Source organism: Thermobia domestica, chromosome 6 (assembly GCF_964235325.1).
Source record: "Thermobia domestica chromosome 6, izTheDome1.hap1.1, whole genome shotgun sequence".
Taxonomy (NCBI): domain Eukaryota; kingdom Metazoa; phylum Arthropoda; class Insecta; order Zygentoma; family Lepismatidae; genus Thermobia; species Thermobia domestica.
The window spans coordinates 312,938,007-312,960,884 of record NC_137459.1 but is presented as its reverse complement, the minus strand read 5'-3'; the positions used below and the strand labels follow the sequence as shown (position 1 = coordinate 312,960,884).

At 36.0% G+C, this 22,878-nt stretch overlaps 1 protein-coding gene across 1 annotated transcript; it reads left to right on the top strand.

The window, feature by feature from the left end:
• The first annotated feature begins 17,521 nt into the window (after positions 1 to 17,521).
• On the top strand, positions 17,522 to 18,672 carry LOC145687807 (centriolar and ciliogenesis-associated protein HYLS1-like). The gene is made up of 2 exons (XM_081761231.1): positions 17,522 to 17,711; positions 18,364 to 18,672. The coding sequence occupies exons 1-2, from the start codon at positions 17,556 to 17,558 to the stop codon at positions 18,415 to 18,417; spliced, it is 210 nt and encodes a 69-aa protein (XP_081617357.1). The 5' UTR covers positions 17,522 to 17,555; the 3' UTR covers positions 18,418 to 18,672.
• The last annotated feature ends 4,206 nt before the right edge of the window (positions 18,673 to 22,878 follow it).

Genomic DNA, 22,878 nt, shown 5'->3' with positions numbered 1-22,878 from the left:
GATAAAAATAACGCTAATCACTTTTTACATACCACATGAAACATTTTGTTTCAAAAACTGTAGAAGTGTTTATTTTTATATATTTATTCCCAATGAATATATCATATACACTAGAAGTGTGTTGTTAATTAACATTAAATAATTATTAGTGTAGTCACTCACGAATAAATGTACACATTTTGTTTTACGCACTTCTTGTTGATTATTTGTGTATTTTGTCTCAATTTGTTGTGGAATTGTAAGTAATATAGTATAGTGCAATTTGAATGAATTTGACGTATAGCATACTTTTACTACTTTCCTTTATTTGACTGGTAGCGTTCGAATTTGTGGTTGTAAACATTAGACTAAATCAGTAAATAGCTTAACGCTCAACCAACTAATGCTGTAATGTGTAAATGCTTAGAAGAACAGCAGTGATTTATGATAATTTCTTTATTTATACGGAGTGTATATGTAAGTCAAATCAACTCTTATGTCGAATTGATGTAAATGTCCGTTGTGGTTTCACTGCTATTCCATAACGTGCAAATAAATCAATTTTCAGTTAATAGACATCGACGTTTTCTCACTGCAACTTTGTAATTATAATCCCACGTTATCTAGAAATCAATACCAATCTTGGATGAGATTTCTTGCGAACGATAGAAGAACCCAAAATCGACATTAGAGTGACTAATTAGCACACAAATAACCCATAATTCCGGCATTTTAATTATTTGATGGGAGTATTATAGCACTAGGTTTATAGCTACAAGTTAAGCCAAATCCCACAATTTGATGAACTCCTGCTAAACGGTAGCAGCCCCAAACTCGGAATTAGAGCACCAATTAACCGAAAAATAGCCCATAATTCCGACGTTTTTTTTTTTTTTTTTTTTTTTTTGATCGGAGCATTGTTACCGCATCGGGGGTTCTATCTTGAAGTCAAGCTAGACTCGCCCGTTTTGTTTCCGATTTCCCGCTAAACATTAGGAGCCAAAAAGTAGAATAACAACATCTAATTAACACATAAAGAGCCCATAATCCTGGCGTTTGAAATTTTCCAATCGAACCATTCTAACCGGAACCGTATGGGGGATTCTTACTTGATGCCAAGCTAGACTCGCCCATTTTGATTCCAATTTCCCGCTAAACAGTGAGAGCCCAAAAATTGGGATTAGAGCAACTAATTAGCCCATAATTCTCAGGTATGTTTCGGTGTTGATGGTTGGTGTAACTTGACACGCGTGTTTAAATGTTATACCTAATCACAAATTTCCTCATGAAAACGAAACTTCTTTTTAAATGTGCCTTGTTGTGGGCAAATAGTTCAAGTGTATTGGTTCTGGATTTGATTCCCGGTGAGAGCTAGTGTATTTTTATCCAATGTTAAGATATGTGTAATAAGTAGTTGCAAAGAGAAAAGTGTTTAAACAAGTGGTTACTTTTCAAATATAAATTATAATTTTACTATTGCAGGGTTGCCAGTAAAAAAATCTGATATTCCTCAAAAAAAAAAAAAAAAAAAAAATGGATATTTTCAAATATATGGATATATAATTTTCCAACGGTACCGGTTACCGGAACGATTGTTAAATTTTCAGAAAGTACGGTCATCGACAAATAGAAAGATATATTCCGCAACGATAAAACGTCCCTGAGTAAAACCTAACAAAATAAATGTGAAAAATATGATTTTTTTAGGTAAATTCCACATTTACTGGCAACCCTGAGCTACCAGTTAATTTTAAGTGTGATATTCGTGTTCAGCACCTCGAAATCTATAAAGACTGGCTACTTTCGTTTCTGTAAAAAATCCACTGTAGACCAGTATTGTTACTTGAAGAAAATTCTGCTATATATGGTGCCTTCCATTTCAATTCAGGCAGAGCATGTACCATCACCATCTCAGATATTGTTGAAACTTTTTTTGTAGCAACTAGACATGTTTTTAAGAGACCCATATTTTTTTGTTTTGTCGAAAAAAATTTTTCCGCCAAGTAATGGGCCATCAAAGACGGGGAGTACAATTTATGAACTGTAGAAGACACGGAAAATGGTCAACTTCGGAGCCTCACCATTCGGCTATGGAGACAGCTAGAGTTATAATTCTTGTTGTGGTATGTATATAGGGATATAAATAAACTATATTTTATTATAGTTTGGTTTGTGCATGCGTATCTTTTTGTACATAAATTAACAAATGAACGTCAATTTATCTGAAAAGTCGAAGTTTGCGAATTTTTTCCGAGCACTTCCGGTTCGAATTTTAAAATTCTTTTTTCCCAGTTGGTAAGAACTAGTTACCCGCTTTCCAAAAAAAAATTTGTATCACTCCTTTGTGCAACCGTTTTGTCGGAAAAAAATCGAGAAATTGTAAAATTTTCAAAAACCGCCATTTTTGGGCGCCATTTTCTCGAAAACACCATCTTTTAAAATTCTGAAATTTTGTCAGATGGTTCAACTTTACATGAATAATAAACACACCAAATACCATTCTCGACCAATGCTTCATGAATTAACTGCAGCCTTTTAAAGTTAGCGAAGTTTCGTTAACTTTGATGTTACAGTTAGCAACACTGGGAACAATAAAAGTGCAGTGATTTGATGATGTTTGTGGTTTACATTCATTAAATGAAGAATAAAAGGTTTTCTTGACTTTTTCTTTTTATTATTTTGATTAAAAAGGCTCTCTGAAATAGTAAAATGAGCCTCCCCCTTCTCCTCCGTTTTCTTAAACCGAAATAATCTGAGGTGGAAATTACGATTACGAAACACAAATTTTAAGTTGACTTGAAATGGCCATCCAATAAATTCTGATGATCTATAAAAAACTGAACTATTACCTCAGTGATGATTTGGAATGCACCAGACAAAGTCTGAATTAATTGCGATGTCATTACAGTGATCGAAAAAGGACAAACAGTTAAAAAAAAAAAAAAATCGAAACGTGTTCTTACGCGTTCCAAAGAAATTTACTGACTTTTTAAACAGAACAATCCCACCATAAGAATAGGTCACTCGGAATTTTATAGTATTCGACTAAGTGGGTCAGTCCGCAACCTGGAAGGGAAATGTGTGTGTGTGTGTATTGTGCAAATTTTAAGTTAGCTGCTACTGCGTTGCTACAAATCAAAGGTGCAGCCTGTATTGAAGCTGTCATGAGTGACCTATTTCCTTTAGTAGTATGATCCGTAGAAAATGATAGCTGTCTTCTTCAAGAATGTGGTGAATGTCCTGGAATGAAAGGAATAAGTGTGGAGTCTTTAATTATTGATCCTGATGAAAATGAAAGTGTTACGTATGCCATATGGAAAAACAATGATCTCGTTAAAAAACTGTGCCACTTTCTGTTTTCGTATCGTACATTGCTGGTTTAACTGTAAGAATTGCAATTCATGACTACATCAAGAAAATCCAAAGAGAATTAATTTCTACCGAAAAGCACCGTATAAAATTTCAAGATACAAATTCAATTTTACTTCATGTGGACTTCATTGAAAACTGGACTGTTATTCTGCAAAGTGAAATTCAGAGTTATCACAGGAATATGAAACAAATGACAATTTTGTTGTAATAAACGACGATAAAACACACGATTCGGCTCATGTACTTATAGCCGTAGACAAGATTTTAAAAATACTCGAAGAAAAGCGAAAATATATTTTATAGAAAAAGGTTTGAATACGTGAAAATATGTGTCTACAATTTCCCAAACCGTGTCAGTGATTTCTGATGGTGCTGCATCCCACTTTAAAAATCGCTTTCAGATGTTCGAGATGCAGACTGGTCCGATAAAGAAGTGTTTTTGCAGTGAAACCGGCCATGCAAGGATCTCTGCGACAGTATTGGGGGAGGGGGTGTAAAGAATGTGGCAACGCGGCATAACCTTAGGCAAAAACAGATACACAGTATTAAAACCGCAGAAGAAAAATTGAAATGAAATCTTTAAGTTTTACGTCCCACGCTTATGCCGGTTAGGCTAAAGGAGACGGTGATTATGATAAATGAATGAAATGGTGGAATGAAGAAAGTGGGATGAAACGGGATAACCCCGAGAAAACCCACGAGCACGGTGTTTGTCCACCACAAAGCCCACACGGCACAAGCTGAGATCGAACCAGGGACCCCAAGCATCGGAGGTGAACGCTCTACAACTGAGCCACCGCGCCCCCACTAAAACCTCAGAAGAATTCGTGAGTATAGTGCAAGTACAAACTCCGGGTAATACTCTCGTTTTGTTGCCTGGAACTGAATTCGACGACTTCCGGAAGAAAAAAAGGGAAAGTATGCGACCGGTAACTGGTATTCAACGAAGTCATCTATGGCTTTCGGAAAATGGTGAAGTTTTTATGGCAGTAACGGGTCACCATGAACTAACTTCATGCTTCCCCCAAAATCGAACTTCTGCAATTTAAAGTGTAGAAGTCTTCAAAAAGGAACTTTTGTTACATCCATATATGTATGATAACCAGTGGTGCGTAGCAGAAATATTATGAATAAATCATGAATTACGTGAAGTTTAAGTGCTGTTTATGCTTCCACATGGACCTTTAGCATTTGTGACTATCGACAATGTGCTACGCAGGGGCGGATCCAGGACGGACTTCTGGAAGGGGGGGGGGTTGTAATACTGCTACTTAGTGCTACTTTTAAGAGCTCCAAACTCTGGGATGGGTTTTATTTATTTATAAAATAAGAAAGTTTCGTCTTCTGAGGGGGAATCGTCCCCCTAGATCCACTCCTGGACTACTTGTGAGTAAACCAACACCTATTGGAGCACCTGCACGGTTACATGCTATTAGCGAAGAAGACAAAAAAAAAAAAAAAAAAAAAAAAAAAAAAAAAAAAAAAAAAGTGTGAAATTTTGTTTCCGAAGACCATTTTAAGTAAGTAAACTTGAAATTTGTGTGTTTCGTAATCGTAATTTCCACCTCAGATTATTTCGGTTTTTTGAAAACGGAGGAGTAGGGGGAGGCTCATTTTACTATTTCAGAGAGCCTTTTTGATCAAAATAATAATAAAAAAAAAACAGTCAGGAAAACCTTTTATTCTTCATTTAATGAATGTGAACCACAAACATCATCAAATCACTGCACTTTTATTGTTCCCAGTGTTGCTAACTGTAACATCAAAGTTAACGAAATTTCGCTAACTTTAAAAGGCTGCAGTTAATTCATGAAGCATTGGTCGAGAATGGTATTTGGTGTGTTTATTATTCATGTAAAGTTGAACCATCTGACAAAATTTCAGAATTTTAAAAGATGGTGTTTTCGAGAAAATGGCGATTTTTGAAAATTTTACAATTTCTCGAATTTTTTGCGACAAAACGGTTGCACAAAGGAGTGATACAAAATTTTTTTTGGAAAGCGGGTAACCAGGTCTTACCAACCGTGAAAACATAATTTTAAAATCCGAACCGGAAGTGCTCGAAAAAAATTCGCAAACTTCGACTTTTCAGATAAATTGACGATCATTTGTTAATTTATGTACAAAAAGATACGCATGCGCAAACCAAACTATAATAAAATATAGTTTATTTATATCCCTATGTACATACCACAACAAGAATTATAACTCTAGCTGTCTCCATAGCCGAATGGTGAGGCTCCGAAGTTGACCATTTTCCATGTCTTCTACAATTCATAAATTGCACTCCCCGTCTTTGATGGTCCATTACTTGGCGGGAAAATTTTTTTCGACAAAACAAAAAAATATGGGTCTCCTAAAAACATGTCTAGTTGCTATAAAAAAAGTTTCAACAATATCTGAGATGGTGATGGTACAATTTTATATTTTTTTGCCTGAGTTGAAATGGAAGGCACCATATATATATATATTTTTTTTTTTTGCAATAAGTATTAGCCTTTCTGCTTTTCTCATTGAATAACGTCACCGCTCGGAATATTGTGATATTCTCAAAATTATTTGAGGTCATTTGAATAATATTAAAAGACATGGTGATACAACTATCTCACGCGTGGACAAGATACTTATCTACTGTGTGTCAAATATTTTCCAGTACAACACTTCTTTACATATTTCAACTTTTGCATCTTGTTTTCCTTTTTAAGTTCTGTACGATATTATTACAGGGTGTCTAGCAAATTTCTCAGCTATTTCCCGACTGTTTACAGATTTTTCCCGACTCATCCTAAAAAAATGTTTTCGTAAAATTAGGAAAGATTGAATGTAATGAAAAAGAAAAAGTGTACAAGTTCTTACCTGATCATAGAATGTCTCCTTTATATATGCAATGAAACAATCTAATCATGCAATTTTTTGATCTTCTCCTCTATGGTAGAAACCTGTTCTGACAACTGACTTACCATTTTCTTTTTCTCTGCTTCAAGTTCCTTTCGTCTCTCTTCTGCTCTTCTTTTTTCAGCGGCCCTGCGATCTTTTTCAGACATCACTTTTCTGCGGTGTTCTACGGCTTCCTTGAATCTCGCGTATGCGTTTCTCATTGATAGAATCATCTGCTTTGGGATAGGAAGGAGTTGTATGCCACCAGCCTCATTTCTCAGAGGATTCTTTAGTGGTGCAGCATGTAGTGTATGATGCTGTCAATTTTCAACTACTATTTCCGTGTTTACTGAAAAACCCCTTTCTAATGCTGCATTACCGTGGGAAAAAATTACGCATATCTTTACTGTTTTGCACAGATATACATCATTTGGTGACAACACACTCATACAGAAGTCTGAAGTCGTACAAAAGAAATGAACACAGACTAGATTTATCTCCCGCACGTGTGTCTGATCTACTAGAGCATTGTATTCTCTGTCTGCCTTTCCTGCATCAAACGCCGAGATATTACTCTGCACTAAAATTTCGAACGTTGCTCTCATTTGTTTAACAGCTTCTTCCTGTGAATGACCAACGGTTAAGGGATTAAGAAACGTCAGCGCTTTTGTAAGGGAATATTTTAGCGGGGACATCTCCTGCAGCTTGGACACTAAATGTTGATAACATTCACGTACTTACCTTCGGAAACACATTTCCTTTTCACTAACTTCTGTATGTCTCCTCAGTGCTGACCCAGTTTCATACCCAAGGTCAATTTCCTTTATACGAATTAAATTAATGTACGTTCCCACTTTTCTGCATAACATCAATAGCATTGATACTCTTCTTTCCATTATTTCTTTTTTAACGAAGCGAGACATGAATACTTTCAATAACTGATGCATACTAAAATGGAGTCATGGGAGTGTCTGACTTATATTCAGTCAGGAAAGGCTTACAGTTCTCAGCAAGAGGTTGAAAAAACGCTAATTTTGCATAGAGCACTTGTTCAAATTTCTAGCTACTATTCTGAAACTGTTACAATTGGGTTCTTTTTTTCCTGAACAGTTTCAACATACTTTCTCACATGCGGTAATATTTCTTGGAGTCGCTTGGCTACCTTCGCATTTTCTACCCAACAAATATGGCAAAATGGAAGTGGAAACAATGACGAACCTGTTATTTCAGAATGCTGGGCACGCCTTGCTGGTATCATTTCGTACAAGTTATGCAAGGCTCCAAGAAAAATCAAATCCCATTCAGCTTTTGTATGCTAGTCTTAAAACCACCTTGAACAACGTGAAGAGCACACGAGCCAAGTTCAAGGAACTGTGGAGCGTCTGTACCAAGGGAGGCACAACATTCCTCTTTCATTAGCCTTAAAAGCGCCCAATTTACGTTTGGCCCATCCATTGAATCTTGCAAAAGCTTAGATGGATCAAGCGATTGCAATACATTCTGCAAACCTTGTGGTAGATCTGTAGCTGTACTATGATCCATAAAAACAGAATTCAAATACCGTGTTCTGATTCTGTTCGTGTTATCGTCCCAGAAGCGTACATTTACATCCATTTGAGTTCTTTGTGCAACACTATTTAAACTTTCATTAAATCCAATGACGTATGTTCGCACTCTTGTAATACGGATTTAAGTTCACGTTGAAAGTATGGACACAATCCGTACACGATGCTATATGACACTGTCCTTGTGCAATTTCATCTCGCTAGCAATTGCACTGTCTGGAAACATCCTAGTGAAAAGAAGAACACTACTTTTAGCACTGCGTAAACAGTTGTGATTCATCACCTCGTTTATACACCACAAACTCTCCGCCTGTATGACTATCTTTTAGTTTATATTTATCCAGAGTCGAAGTAGACCTACGAGTGGGAGAGCATGTTTCGCTGGATGAGCATGGAACAGGATCAGTGCTGGTGCCAGGTCGATCTACATTTAATGAAGACGCAGGAAAATCTCAAATTTCTTTAGGTTTTGTTGGGAAAGGATATGTCACTGCGAAAGTCTTCTGTCGAGTCGCTGCAAGGTTTTGATGTTTCTTGCTCTTTGAATGACTGGTAAGAGCAGTACGTCCCATGGTGCCAAACGAAAATGTGGTATGACACCACACACACATTCCGCAGTTAACTTCGTCTTCCCTTCTCTTACCCTGGGAAATTCATCTTTCCACCTTTGTTGAAAATTCGTTGACAGCATGATTTGTGTTTTCAGAGTTTGACGCACAAGATAAATCATGACAAGACTACACGAGTATGCTCGATACTAAGCTAGTCGTGGCCTAATCGATGATTACGTAAATAAACGCTAACTTAACCTAACGTAAATTAAACTTACTTCAAACTGTTTACCAAAAGTTTCGACCAAATCTTGCTAGTTTTTTTTTCTTTTGTCCAAATTTTCACGTGGTTGGCCTACGTTAGATTATTTAAAGTTAATTAACTCAGGCTTGGTTACGTTTAGTTATGTACCCTATTAAAGAAGAGCTCTGAAAACACCTGTATACCATGTTAGACATCCTAAAACCACCATAAAACAGGGTTTGCAACGTTAGTTAACTTATAACCGCCACTTAAAATACTGATTGTTTCGAAAGTTACATTGTAACGTCACTAAAGATACTTATGTTTCCCTTTTACTTTCTTCAACATTCACTTGAACATGCTATTCCGCATGTACATTTTATATTTGGTTTCCAGTTTGGGGGCCAGCTTTTTATTACCCTTTTATTTCATTTTCTACTCACGTTGGATCGTTTTATGCTTCAATACATTAAATTAGTATCACCTACAACAGTGGCCTTTGGAAATATTAAAGTTACTTATGATACGAGGCATGGTATTTAGTAACACTTTTGCTCTTGTAATTAAAAATATACTAGAATTCTTAACGTTACACTTATTGTTCTGCACAAAGTAAAATATTGCCCAACTTTGTGTATTAGTTCAAGTTACTACATTCTAACAACTTTTTAAATTTTTTAAAAAATGAGGTACACAATAAAGTAAACGTTTATTTTGAGCAGAACATTTCAAACATACGTTAGGAATACTTTGTTTAGTTTTTTTTTTTTTTTTTTTTTTTTTGTAATAGTGGGTAAAATAAACTTATGATGGCAGAAATGTTGAATACTCAAAATTGACATGCCTGTAATTCATGGCAAAGTAGAAATGGCATGTGGATTGCTGTTACACTAAAACAACTAGCCTTTAAAGCAGCGTTTCCCAACCTTTTTCAACTTGCGGCACACTACAGGTGTAACGAATTCTAGCGGCACACACACATAGATATTATTATTATTATTTGTAAATATAAAATATAGTGGTAATATTTTCTTTGATTACTGATCATCTTCTCATAGAGAAGAAAGCTCGATCACTGATTTCCCCCCATGGTAAATCATTATGCTTTTTTTTTTTCATTCTAATTAGAAATAGAAAACTGCAATGAGATATGGGACCAAGGCTTTTAAAAATACAATTTTTCTTGAAAACTGTTCATTCGTTATTTAGTGATCTTCCTTCTTAGTGAAAGGTTGGATACGAACAAATCTCTTACTTTTAAAACACAAATGTAGGTAATTTGCATGCATGTTTGCTTTGTCGAAAGGATTGAATGTATTTTTAAATTTCAAGTTACGAAATAGTCTGCAACAATAAAGAAGGAATAATGGTCATAACAATGATAACGAATACTATTTTCAACTTTAAAAATGTACAGAAAAGTAACAGTGTGTAACTCAAAATTGTAGATTCATAGTAGAGGTTCATGTTAATGTTAAACACAAATATGCATTTTTCCCTATGTCTTGCAATTTGATTGCTATAGAATTAATAATTTTGTTTCGATTTCCTCGCGGCACACCAGCGGTCCATTCGCGGTATACCGGTTGGGACACGCTGGTCTACTCTTTCAGTTGGAACAGAGTAGTCTGCACCATCCGATAGGACTACACTAGCAGCACCCTCTATTCAGAGAGATCGTCACTTGAAATATTTTAAGGAACATTGGTGCTGTTTTGCACCTGAGAAGATCTTTTATATATCCTTTCGCTTTACACCTAGTTTTTGGTTTGATATTTTCTGTAGAAGCAATTTTCTTAATTGTTATGTCAACTCTATATACAAAGCACTTTTTGGGTTCGAAAAATGACCAAACTTTTTCTGGAAAACAGTGCGTTTTCTACCATCTTGTTTCCGCAATAACTGTAAGACGCCTTTGTTAACATTCGATCTTCCAAATGTACATTCGCTGATACGACTCACGCATAAATATCACACAGTCATTCAGCAGAACAATGACACAGAATCAATACAATTTTTTGTCAGATCACATATGACATGATTGAATATATGAGCGTAACACCACACGTGTAACTGAGTTTCTTAGTAGTTAAGCGGTTAGCGTATGCGCCTTTGTCGTGGGAGCTGGGTTCGATTCCCGGCGGGAGCTCCTGTGCTTCGGATTTCCCGTAAATCAGTATGTCCATCTCATATAGCCTCGCTGCTAAAAGGGCCGTTAAACTCAAAATCAACTGAATCACACATGTAATTGATTATAGGTGAATTGAAGAAATCCGAATATTGTCCTTGCATGTTACTTGAGCCATCGGTTGAATATCAAATGCACTTCTTAATATCAAGGTTCAACTTCTGCAGAATTTCCAGCAGTAAACCGCAAAGACACTTGCCTGTGGTAGATATGCATTTTACAATGACAACAATACTTTGTTTAACAACCATTTTAACAACATACCGTAAAACAACAGAGCACTGGCCTGAAACTACTATATCTTGAGTAGTGTCTAATAGAACAGAAAATATTGAAGCTTGAGAGACTTCTTTCGAAATATCCTCTCTGATAAGTGTGCTGATAACATTCAAAACATAATTCACCGTGTTTAGTAAAAGTTATGCGACCACTATCCTGCTTACTTCCTCGTATATGACTCTTCTCGGTGACCTTATCTAAATTACTTTTAAGCGGAAGATCAAATTTGCTTAAGAAAGGAATAATATCCAAAAAGTTTCCATGATCTATAGCTGTATCTTTCAGTTTATAGGCTGCTACATTTCCTCTGTAAATGAGCCCTCTTTTACCAATGAGTTTCTGACTTTGACAACTCGATACATTACCTGTCTGTTCTTCTCAACCTTATACTGCCGTTGTTTTACCTGCTCATGAGTAAGTAGTTTCTTAACATGAAGTAGTACGTTTTGTCGCGGATTAAATATCCGAAATGTTTCAATTAGTCCATGACAGGTTGTAATTTATATAAGTGGTACGTTTTGTCGTAGAATAAATATCAGAAATGCTTTAATTAATCCATGATAGGTTGTCATTTATGACAGGTCGTCAAAAGTGGTACGTTTTGTCGCGAAAATTCAAGTGGTACGTTTTGTCGCTGGTACGTTTTGTCGGGACACCTGGAAGAACACCTATGGATAGACAATTGCGGGGGGGTGCGTCATGGACATAAGGGGGGGCACCACTGGAAGAGGTATTGAGGAAATTGTATGAAAACAATATTTAGATGTAAATTTCAGAATTTAGCTTCCCCTTCAGCAGCAAGGCTATATGAAACGTGGACTATATATAAGAAACAAAATCTTCAGAGAAGTTTTTGAGAAAATCGTTCAAAAGAATAAAGTAATTCTTTTGGAATTTTTCAGGAGAAATGTCTTACACTGTATGCCTTTTAATGAGATAGTTGTTTATTAAATATGAACAAAATTGCCTTAGCCATTTATTTGGACAACCGTAAGAGAACTACATCTACACCTTCATGTCATTCAATAGGGTCGTTTCGAGAATGAAGTTATATTCTGTATTTGGCGGAACTACGAGGAGATATTCCACTTCGAGTTCGTTCCTGAAGGTCGTACCATCAATGTTTACCTTTATTCCGAACAGTTAGAGCGGGCGTTGAAAAATATCCTATGTTGGCAAACCGAGAACTTACCCTGCTGCAACAGGATAACGCAAAACTACACTGTTAGAAAAATACAATTAAAAATTTGAACTAAAAATTGATGGTATCCAACTGATGCCACATGCAGCATATAGGCTTGGTCTTGCACGAACTACTGATGCCCCACCCGGTTCGGTCCATGGCGCACTTAGTCAAATCACGATGCTAAACTAAGTACCAGGAAGTAATTACAGCAGTAACTGATTCTTTTTGTTTCTTAGGACAAGACGTGGTAAAGAGTTGGAATCGAGGAACTGGCAGGAAGGTGGCCGCCATTCAACACGAATAGCAATGCTTTGATCCATGATTCACAGCATCCTTAAGTTTGTCAACTGTCGAAAAAATGTAAAAGCATTTACAGATCAGACATCCTCAGGGATGTTTTCCACATTCACACAGGCAAATGCCGGAATGCTATCTCATATATAGGTCCCAGGCCGCTTGGTTCCTTTACCAATCCTTTCTTTCTTCCATTTTCTCGGATAGTGCGCTCACCGAGGGACATCATCGTTCATACGTGATGGACTAACATGGGCATAAATGCTGAAAGGCCAGAAATCTAATTCCTAAACTAACCTAAAACATCGTAAGTTAGTGTCGATTTCATTAGGACCTCCTTTTGCTATTCCTTCGTGCCAAACATAACAGAGTCCGTCCTTACTAGCAGGCTCATAGATTGAGAAATTGTAGGTTGCTTTCGTTTACAATACCATTCCCCATACTTGGTACGGGGTAACGTTATTACCTGTTTCATATCAAAGCAAATAGCGACGATCTTTGGATCATTTTGAGGCGCGTTGTTTTTCAAAACTTTCAAGTTCCCTTACTCTAGCTTTTATTGGATTTATCTCTGAAACTTATCTGTCAGTAGCTGAATTTCATTTACATCTCATTTGCGAATTATTTGGCACGTGGTGCATAAGTCCTCCCTTGGTACACTAAACTTCAATTTCATAAACGCAAACACTTCGCTGCACAAAAAGCACAATGTAAGACTTAGAAAACTCTCATTTCAAAGATCGTATATCTTAGCAATTGTTAAAAGCCATTCCACGTAAATATGAGCATAAGAACAGAAAATTGTTTTAAATATATTTTGCTCGTTATTTATATAAAAATGACCAGAAAGGTTCAAAATTCACTATGCAGATCGATTTCTTGTTAAAACGTTTTAGTTTTTGTCTTTTTGAACGATTGAAATTCTATGCTGTACGAAGCCAGTCGAAGGGAGAATTTACCAACAATATTGGACACCCCTAAACAACACATGATAAGCATTTGATTCAGTTGCACTGCGGTGTAGACAAGCACGTACACCTTAGGAACTGAAGCTCAGAAGTTTTAAAGCTGTTAGTATAGTAAGTAGTCTACTATTTGACTACTTTTGGTACCAAAGTAATTATGTAACGCCCATTACAAAGAAGATATATTTTTTTTCTATACAACTTGTATTAAAAGTCAGAAGTAGTCTATCTTTTGCAAAAGTAAAAATGAGCACATGAGCAATACAACAAGAAAATGAGTATCATTATATTTACAATTTAATAGGCAAAAAATGCGTAACGGGTGTTACATTGCCGATGTAACGGGTGTTCAAAATATCACTGTCAAACCAAGCTAACAATTCACGTTTTACACTTAGGCTAGCTCTAAGACTCTAAAGAGGGAATTTCAAGTTAGCAAAGTTATAGAGGGTCCTCGTCTGAAGACAAAAATTATGGTAAGGGTGAACAGTGTGATACTCACTACTCATCCTTTTGAAATCCGCTTGGGCTACTGCACACGCGTTGTACGATGTTTTTGTGTAAGGCATGGCTTCTTGACTGACTTATGTAAACGCAAACTCATGGATTTCAAATTGTTTCTCATTGTACGTGAATAAACATTGACACCAGATGTTTCCCTCCAACTCACTGCAAGATCTTGTGATGACTGAAATATGTTGAAACACACTACCATCGCAATACACTGTTCTGTCTCGGAGGGGATTTCACTTTTCGACCACATCTACCAATTCTTCTACTTTTTAAGCACCTTGCTTCCCGAATCTTAAGCAACTGTCTACCTACTGTGCTTTTGTGCATTTTCGTAATCTGAGCAATTTCAAAATTGGTTTTGCTACATGTTTGAATTTCACTGGCTTTTGTCGGTGCTATGTCACACTTTTCCCTCCGATGTAAATGGATTGTACGACTTTTCTTCTAAAGTGCACTCATTACAAACACTTATGAAAGAAGAACATAATTTTTACGGTATAATTTTTAATTTCAGAAGTGACACGTTTCATTACACGTTTGACAACTTTAACACTCCATCTGCATAATTCTGAATACCTGCAAAACTAGAATGAAGAGAAGAATGTACCTCACGATTGAGAGGTTAATTAAATAGTTGAACGCGGACCTCATAGTAAGCTAGACTGGGTCGGCAATGAATTGAACATTCAGAAAGGCTGATCTGTTCCAATTACGTCACTTTTTGTAAAGTATCACCCATTGTTGCAGATATAGATAACTTCTGTAATTTTACATTCTGCAAAAAATTTCCTTTAAATTGATACATATTTCATCGTATGTATATGCTTACTTATGTAGAAAGTTCTTATTAAACCTTGTAAACGCATAAAATTACAGGCAGTTATTAATTTTTCCATACACACACATACATTATATACATATACTGAAGGAAATGAGGTAAACATGCAAAACTTGGCTAACATAAGAGAATGCACTTACAGGTCGGTGATGTGACATGTCACATACGTAGCAGGATTGTAGAACTTCCAGGAGCTAGTAGCGTGTAGAGCCTTCACGGACGGCCAGAACTGCTGCAACATGACCAGATATGAGAGAATGAGCCCATCGATATCTACGTGAGGTATGGCGGTGCAAGCGGCTTCCACTCGGCGCCAAAGCTCCAACATTAGGTGGAGGAAACCTGTGTTGAGCCGGTCGGTGACCATATGGAGCAGACATGCTCAATCTGCGAGAGATCTGGCAAACGTGCGGGCCACGGAAGCAGGGGCACGTGGTTAGCTTCCAGGAATACGAGGACATTCCTTCCAACATGGAGTCGCGCGTTATGCTGTTGGAAAATGATGTTATGCAGTCCATGGATTAGGCAGCAACAGGGGTGAACACCTCTGTGATGTACCGTTGGCTGTTCCATGTCCCTTGAATTCTTACGAGACGCGAACACCTAAGGCGACGATACACCATACTGTGATGCCCAGTGTAGGGCCTGTGTGATGATTCATGATTCAGATGTCATGAAGCCTAGTGCCACCAGACACGTGTATGTACATCGTGATGCTGTAGACAGAAGCGGGATTCATCGGAGAAGAGTACGGCGTTCCATTCCTCAATCCATGCATGATGGTATTCGTACCATATCTGGCGCGCATTCCTATGTTGTACCCACAGAGAAATCCGCAGCAATGGGCAGTGAGAAAAAATTCATGCTCCGCCAAACGACGAAATACGGTTCCTGGGGACACTGGAACGTCGTAAAATTGTCCCTAGTTCCTGCAACAGCCATCTTGATGTGACTGTACGGTCCATTAGAGCCAACTGGGCCATGCGTACTAGCGTCTGTCCTCGCGGTCCGTCATCTGATGTGGACGTTGGGAACCTCTGCATCGTTTTACTGAGTCTTCTCTGTACCCACTGATTCCACACACGTGCTACAGTAAATGCATTCCGTCCTACTCTGGCACCGATCTCTCGTAGGATAAACCGCAATCACGGTGTGCAACAATTCGATCCCAATCGAACTGCGAAATCTGCTGGAAGAGCTGCCGTATTCGACGACGAGGCATTGCTGACCTCTTTTGACACACTACAGTCATAACTACGTACATTCACCGCTCTTCTGCGCCTCTCTGGCCTGCTCGAGATACCTCTTCTCAGATGGCTGGTAGGTGTACGTGACGGCCTTGGTCAACTAATCATTTCGTTTTACAATCATCTACACATTGTGCAAATTTTGTGCTGTTCTGATAACTCCTGTATGTTGCAGTTTTAATGGCGAAAAGTATATATTATATATATATATATATATATATATATATATATATATATATATATATATAAACTCACTTGGTTAGAAACTATACAGATCCACTTAACCGTAAAATCTTGATAATCGTGTTATGTTTTTCAGCATCATCTTGAAATATTTATCAGTTAATATATTCAAGCGACGAATTACAAATTGAGAGACATGCTAAAGAGCATTTTTGAAAATGGGGCTTCTAAATGTAATAATTTTCGTGGAATTTTAGACAAGAGATCCCTGATGAATAGAGTCGTACCTGTTTGTGTTAGATTCGATTTTCGGTAAACTAGATTTATCAGAGTGATACAACACACAATCTATACTGCAGAGAAATCGTTCTCATAGGTGCTACATTTAATACCAAACGAGAATATGTATGTGTGTGTGATTAGATTATTATTTGCCCAATGAAAATTAAGTAATGATTTTTTTCTTTATCACATGTAAGTTAATTTCTAAAAGAGTTTTTATTTCGCAAATCGTCTTGAAAGTAATATCGGTTTTAGAATTGAAAGCTAAACGTGATGAAATCGTAACAAACAACCTTTTTATTTTACACTTGAATATTTTTGCTTAATTTTTCGCTTAGTTATAGTGCATATTAAATTATTTTTCACATCTAATAAATCTCTGTATTTCCATAAGCAGGATTACAGAACATTCTTCCGTGATTTAGCATGATAGTGTGTAGCTTCTTGGTTCAAAAGCGTAAAGTATTGTTTTGTTTTTAGACTTTACTTCTAGTAACTTTTACTTTTTACGAAGTAGTGAATTTTCTTATGGCTTTTCCCATTTCCTCGGGGAGAACACTCGGACGCATCCTGAGTAAGGTTTTCCTGAGGTTTCCTCATTCCCATTTGCCTGGTGGGTAGTACCTAATATAATGGTCCCATGCCGCTACTCCCTTCCATATTCCTTTACTCCTCTTAAATTTCCCAGGCATTGCGATCATAGCTGCCGAAAGTCCTGAAAACTAATTCCTAATCATTTTCCCATTTCCTTCCACGTTTTCATTCCAGCAGTTTTTCGTAGTTATTCATTTTCATTATTCATTAATCTTCTTTAGTCTGCACATCATAATCATGAGACGTAAAACTAAAAGAAAAATATAGAACTTGTCTCAGTTATGAAGTGACACCCATGACCTACTATTTCTGTACAGAATTTTAAACTTAAGCTAAGAAATAACCATAGTGTCAGTAATGAACGCGCTCTTATTCTTGTAGTTATTCGCCCATGGAATATGAGTGCAGCGACCATTCCTCGAACAGATCCTGTTTCCTTATATCAACAATATCAGTCCTACTGGAAGAAGCAAGGTGTCCCTGGTGAAGGCATGCATAAGAACTTACGCTGGTGTATACGAGAGAAAATGATAGGAGGCAATCCTCACCCAAGGGTAGGTACAAGTACTTTAATATTCTATTTCTTGTCTAGGGAAAGAAATACAATTTAAATATCGTATTTATTCGATTATAAGACGTGTACTGGAAATCAAAGCTAAGTTTAAAAAAATATATTAATGAAGCATATAAATCATAAGTACATTTCCAGTACATTTTATCTCCAACCTTAACTTTCTACTAAAACCGGAAGTGATACTCACTATAACTTCCGGTTTCAATATTGATCTACATAGAGCAAAAACGATAAGAGATAGGGAAATTAAAAAAAAATCGAATTAGCGTACTAAGAGTAGTACCATCTCTCTTAAACCTCTATTGAAACTGGAAATGGCAGAAATTTACCACTTTCTGTTTTAACTTTCATCGCTATAAAGTGAAAGCAATAATAAATAGCGAAAAGATTTTTTTTTAAATTAATTAATTAATTAAGCGTCTTAACAATATATCTCATATCGACTTCAATCTCTCTACTAAAACCGAAATCACTTCCGATTTCAATATTAATTTCACACCACGCAAACAAAATTCTCTCACGTAGTGTACTCTTCTATTTGGTTTTAAAACATGAGATTCTAAACAGTTTAGAAGATAGAACATTTTCAAGATTCGGAAAAAAATTATATTATTTTTTTCCCTTTTTTCCAGCCTATTTTGAAAACTTCATCGATGTGGTCTTTCACTCAAAATAGAAGAACATGAGGACGTAATTTTATGCTTATAGAAGAAACCAATGAAGATAACAACTAAAAATAAAAATGTGATTTACAAAATTTAGTCTGCCACTGATTATGATCAAAGTTTTTTTTGTGATTCAGTTAAATTTATCTGATGGATCTGGCTGTGAACTTGTATTTATGTATATCAGTGTTATTTTGTGCTTTTCTTGTTTACGTATTATTTCTATTATTACCATGTCCATTTTTACCGAAATAGTGTTTCGTTTTGATGTTTGTATCTAACAGTGAATTTTCTTCCTGCGTCTTTGCTACAACATGTACGACACGGGATTTTTTCCTTGTCCCAAAAAGAATACTGATAAACACTCTTCTGTGATAAATGTACAGTTCTGGGAATTAGTGTATGTATATTGTGTAATTGGTGTTATAGTAATAAAATGGAATTGACGCATATAATAATATAATTTTTAATAATATAATTTACCTTACAGTTTTTGGTCTGATATCTGTTGAGAGCGGATGGACTGAATCTTTCTAAGACTTCATACTTATCCACAGCATAGTTTGGGAGTTTAAAAAATGCGTAAAACTTATGTGCTTCCAAAATAGAGATACCATTAATATAAAAGGAATAAGTAAATTAAATAGAATAAATATAATAAAGCCGACTAAGCTAAGAACAAAAATATAACGAATTTCAAAGCAAACTATTTATGATGGTAACATCTGTGTGTTGTTCTGAAATTAATCTGCAGGATTTTTTTTTTTAAATCCTGGAATGTTATTAAATGTTGGTAAAATATTTTAAGTTGTAAATATTCGAACTGCCATTCGTTTGTATACTCTAGAAGAAAGCAAGTTGATTACATTTTTAATATTGCACAGTTAAGATTTTGTTTTTCTAAGAAAATGCCTTTTTTTTCATATTAATGAAACGTTGACCATATTTTGTAATATGGCGCTATGCTATTTATTACAAGCTATGAGTCTTAGCTATCATTCCCAGAAATATTTGAGTACATTTCGATTATTCTGTAATTGTCAAAGTTTACAATAATTATGATATAAAGTAGAGAAAGAGTTCTAGGAAGAAAAAAACATTTGACACAAAAAATAATCCCTTCCTTTCTTAGTTTAAGTTCTGAGGGCAGTTACAGTGTAGTAGTAATCAAAATATTTGCTTATAAAATGTTCCTGCGATATACTAGGTGTTTTTTTTCTTTCTTTTTTTTTTAAGCTTTCCTTAATGTTTTTCATAGATTAACTGTAGAACAAACTGCTTTCTTGTTTTCAGAAGAAAATATTTGATACGTTTCATCTTAATCATGCTTCCATAATCACAATCCGTGTTTAATACTAATAATATAGGGTAATTGGAGACTCGCTGTAGAAAACAACGTAAGTGCCACCTTGAAATTGTTTCACTTTTTTTTTTTTTTTTTTTTTTTTTAATATGTTTATGCCTTAGATTTTCATACTTCGTTATATGCTAGGTTGTATTTCTAAGCAGTAATATTTTCTATTTTGTGCAGCTTGGCACAATTTACTATCTTTTGTCTACTGTTATAGTAACTAGTTTTTGGCACTTACATTGTTTTCTACAGCGAGTCTTCAATTGTCTTTTGCCTATATATATATATATATATATATATATATATTTGTAACCAACATATATCGTAAAAAATCAGAAGCCATTATAAACTAATTTTCTCAGAGGTAGAAACCAACAGGATTAACCACTGTCCCCAAGTCACAGACGAAAGAAAGAGAAACTATGTACAATGGCCTTTCGCAAACCAAAATATTATTCCGAAGGTAAAAATCTTTGTAACCGGTCCTGACTTCGTGGTCCATGTTCGGGCTGTCATTTATTTGTAACCGCCAGGGTGTCAAGTCGCTGTTCGTGGCTCGTGGTACTACCAATAAGTATCTTCCTGATACTTTAACTTACCTGGACAGGACGATGAAGGACCTCTCCAAGAAAAGGTTACAAACTGTTCCCAAATCGCTCGTCGGTCTCAATAATATAAGCATTAGGCGCCGAGAGGTTCGGGTGTCTCGTCTCGAAAACCTCACGGACGATCAGACGGTCATCCAGACCATAACGCACACAAATATCACTCATACAAACAACGAAAACACACTGCGTTAAATGACACTATACTTATTTATTAGAACACTATTTTGGAAAAGAAAAAAAAATAACGAAGAGAAATGAATACAACACTGGACACTAATAAATTTTGCCGCTGAAATTACGCTTTGCTCTTTTCGGGAAATATAGCCCTTTATATATATATGATTATAATTCAGATATCACTATAAATACTTCGCTCACACCATTAACACACTTGGGAGATTCGCACTGGGGAAAAGTTGTCGGGATCGTCCCACGATGAATCCAGTTGTTACGCTGAACAGTCCTGCAGCGTAAAGGTGAATCTTCAACAAACACTCAAGAGAAGATCTCCACAATGGAATACAGATATTGGAGGGCGGTATATAACATTTTAAACGCACAAGGTCTGAGGACCTGGGATTTCACTGATTGGGGCTAGCCGTAAGAAATCGTCCTTCACCGGCTAAATAGCTTGTGCCCCTTAACACAACTTATGTTTGAAGCTCGACGCGAGGTTACGGCTTCCAGACCTGGAGTAAAACTCTTCGAGCATCCAAGCTCAAGCTACGGATTGCAATGGTCAACAGAAAAGTGTTGGCAGTTCATTTCAAAAATCACTCAGTTACTCACCTGTATGCACATACAAACAGAATATAGAAAACAATTTCTGTTAATTTTAGTCAACTGCCCATAATGCACTAGACACGGCGATAACACTGGCGTGAGAAAGTACAGATAACGAACTATGAAAACTGTGAGGCTGGTGCCACTTTGGCTACTGGGACATCTGGTCAGCCCGTATTTCTCTAATCTATTATAATGTTTCCATAAGCGATTAACGAAAGCACTTAATTCAGTTCCAAATAACTGCAGAATATATACTGTGCATATAATAAGGCAGGGAGAAACACTGAAATGGTTACTCACTAACTGAAATGTTCTCAGCAAAAGCAATGTTTTAAATATATATATGAAAAAACGATGAAAGACTTCTTTGTCCAATTGTGTGGGAAAGAAGCAATTCCCACCAAAGAAAGAACTTATATGCGTTGCAGAATAAAGTATAAATCGAAAGTAATAATCACTGTCTTCACGAAATATACAGGGCGTCCACAAAAAATACTTCTATAACCTGGTGGCGGTTATAGATTTGGGGTCCGGAAGGGAACGACCTGTTAAGTGCACACGTAGACAGGTTGAGAACCCTTGGCCGTCTGACGAAGTATGAATAAAATTAGGTTTTTCACCTGAAAATTTAAAATAAGTTAGTTGGCAACACTGGGATATGGTGTGAGACTTACGTGTATGAACGTTGAATGGTTTTTCACCTGAAAAAGGGCTATTTAAAATAGTTTAAGAACTTGTTCACTCACTACAACATGATGAGGTTCCTGCATGAGCAATGTCCAATCCAAATGTTCCATAAAGTAATAAAATCCTCCTGAACAATTGGTGCAGTTTGGGTTTCCTTATCTTCCGTTTCTTCACATGTTGAAACCATACTGTCTTCCTGTGTGAGTATCCTCCATGGTTCTCTAACGATGAGTTGATGAGGGGAGAAGGGGAGATTTTTTTTCTTTTTTAACACTGGTGTGAGAAACGAGGTACGGTTGAAACACCTGTATGATAACTTTTTTTTTTTTTAAAGTTCGCAGAAAGCGTTTGTAGGGCTATTATTATTTTTTTTTTTTAAACACGCAAATACTTTTTGTAAAATGTCTAAGTGTTCCGTTTCGATCACTTTATTTGATATAATATGAAGTAAATACGTTATAGGGCTATTTAAATGCTTTTTTTTTTTTTTAAACACTAATAAATTCTTTTCGTAAAATGTTTAAGTGTTCCGTTTCGATCACTTTATTTTGTGCAATATGAAATAAATATACACACGATAACTATTCATGAAAACATCGACTTAAAGAATTATCAAACATCTCAATAAAAACTTTTTAAATGTCTTCTTTTTAAATATACTGATATCTGTATTTAAAATATCAAAATGTAAATAGACAAAGAGCAAAAATCTTAAACGTATCAAAATATTAGAATATGAATGAATATGCAAATAGCAAACGTGTTAAACGTACTAAAATATTAAAATTATTAAAATAATTTTACTAAAATACTAGCAGCGTTCACCCCGCTTCGCTGCGGTCACCCCGGAACGCAATAAACTTTGTTACTTAGATAATTTTTACTTTTTCGCTTTCAAATTGCAGTAAATGTTAACATTATAGCGCCTGTCATTTATGTTAACCCGCCGAGTGACCCGCTTCGCTGCGGTCACCCCGGAACGCAATAAACTTTGTTACTTAGATAATTTTTACTTTTTCGCTTTCAAATTGCAGTAAATGTTAACATTAT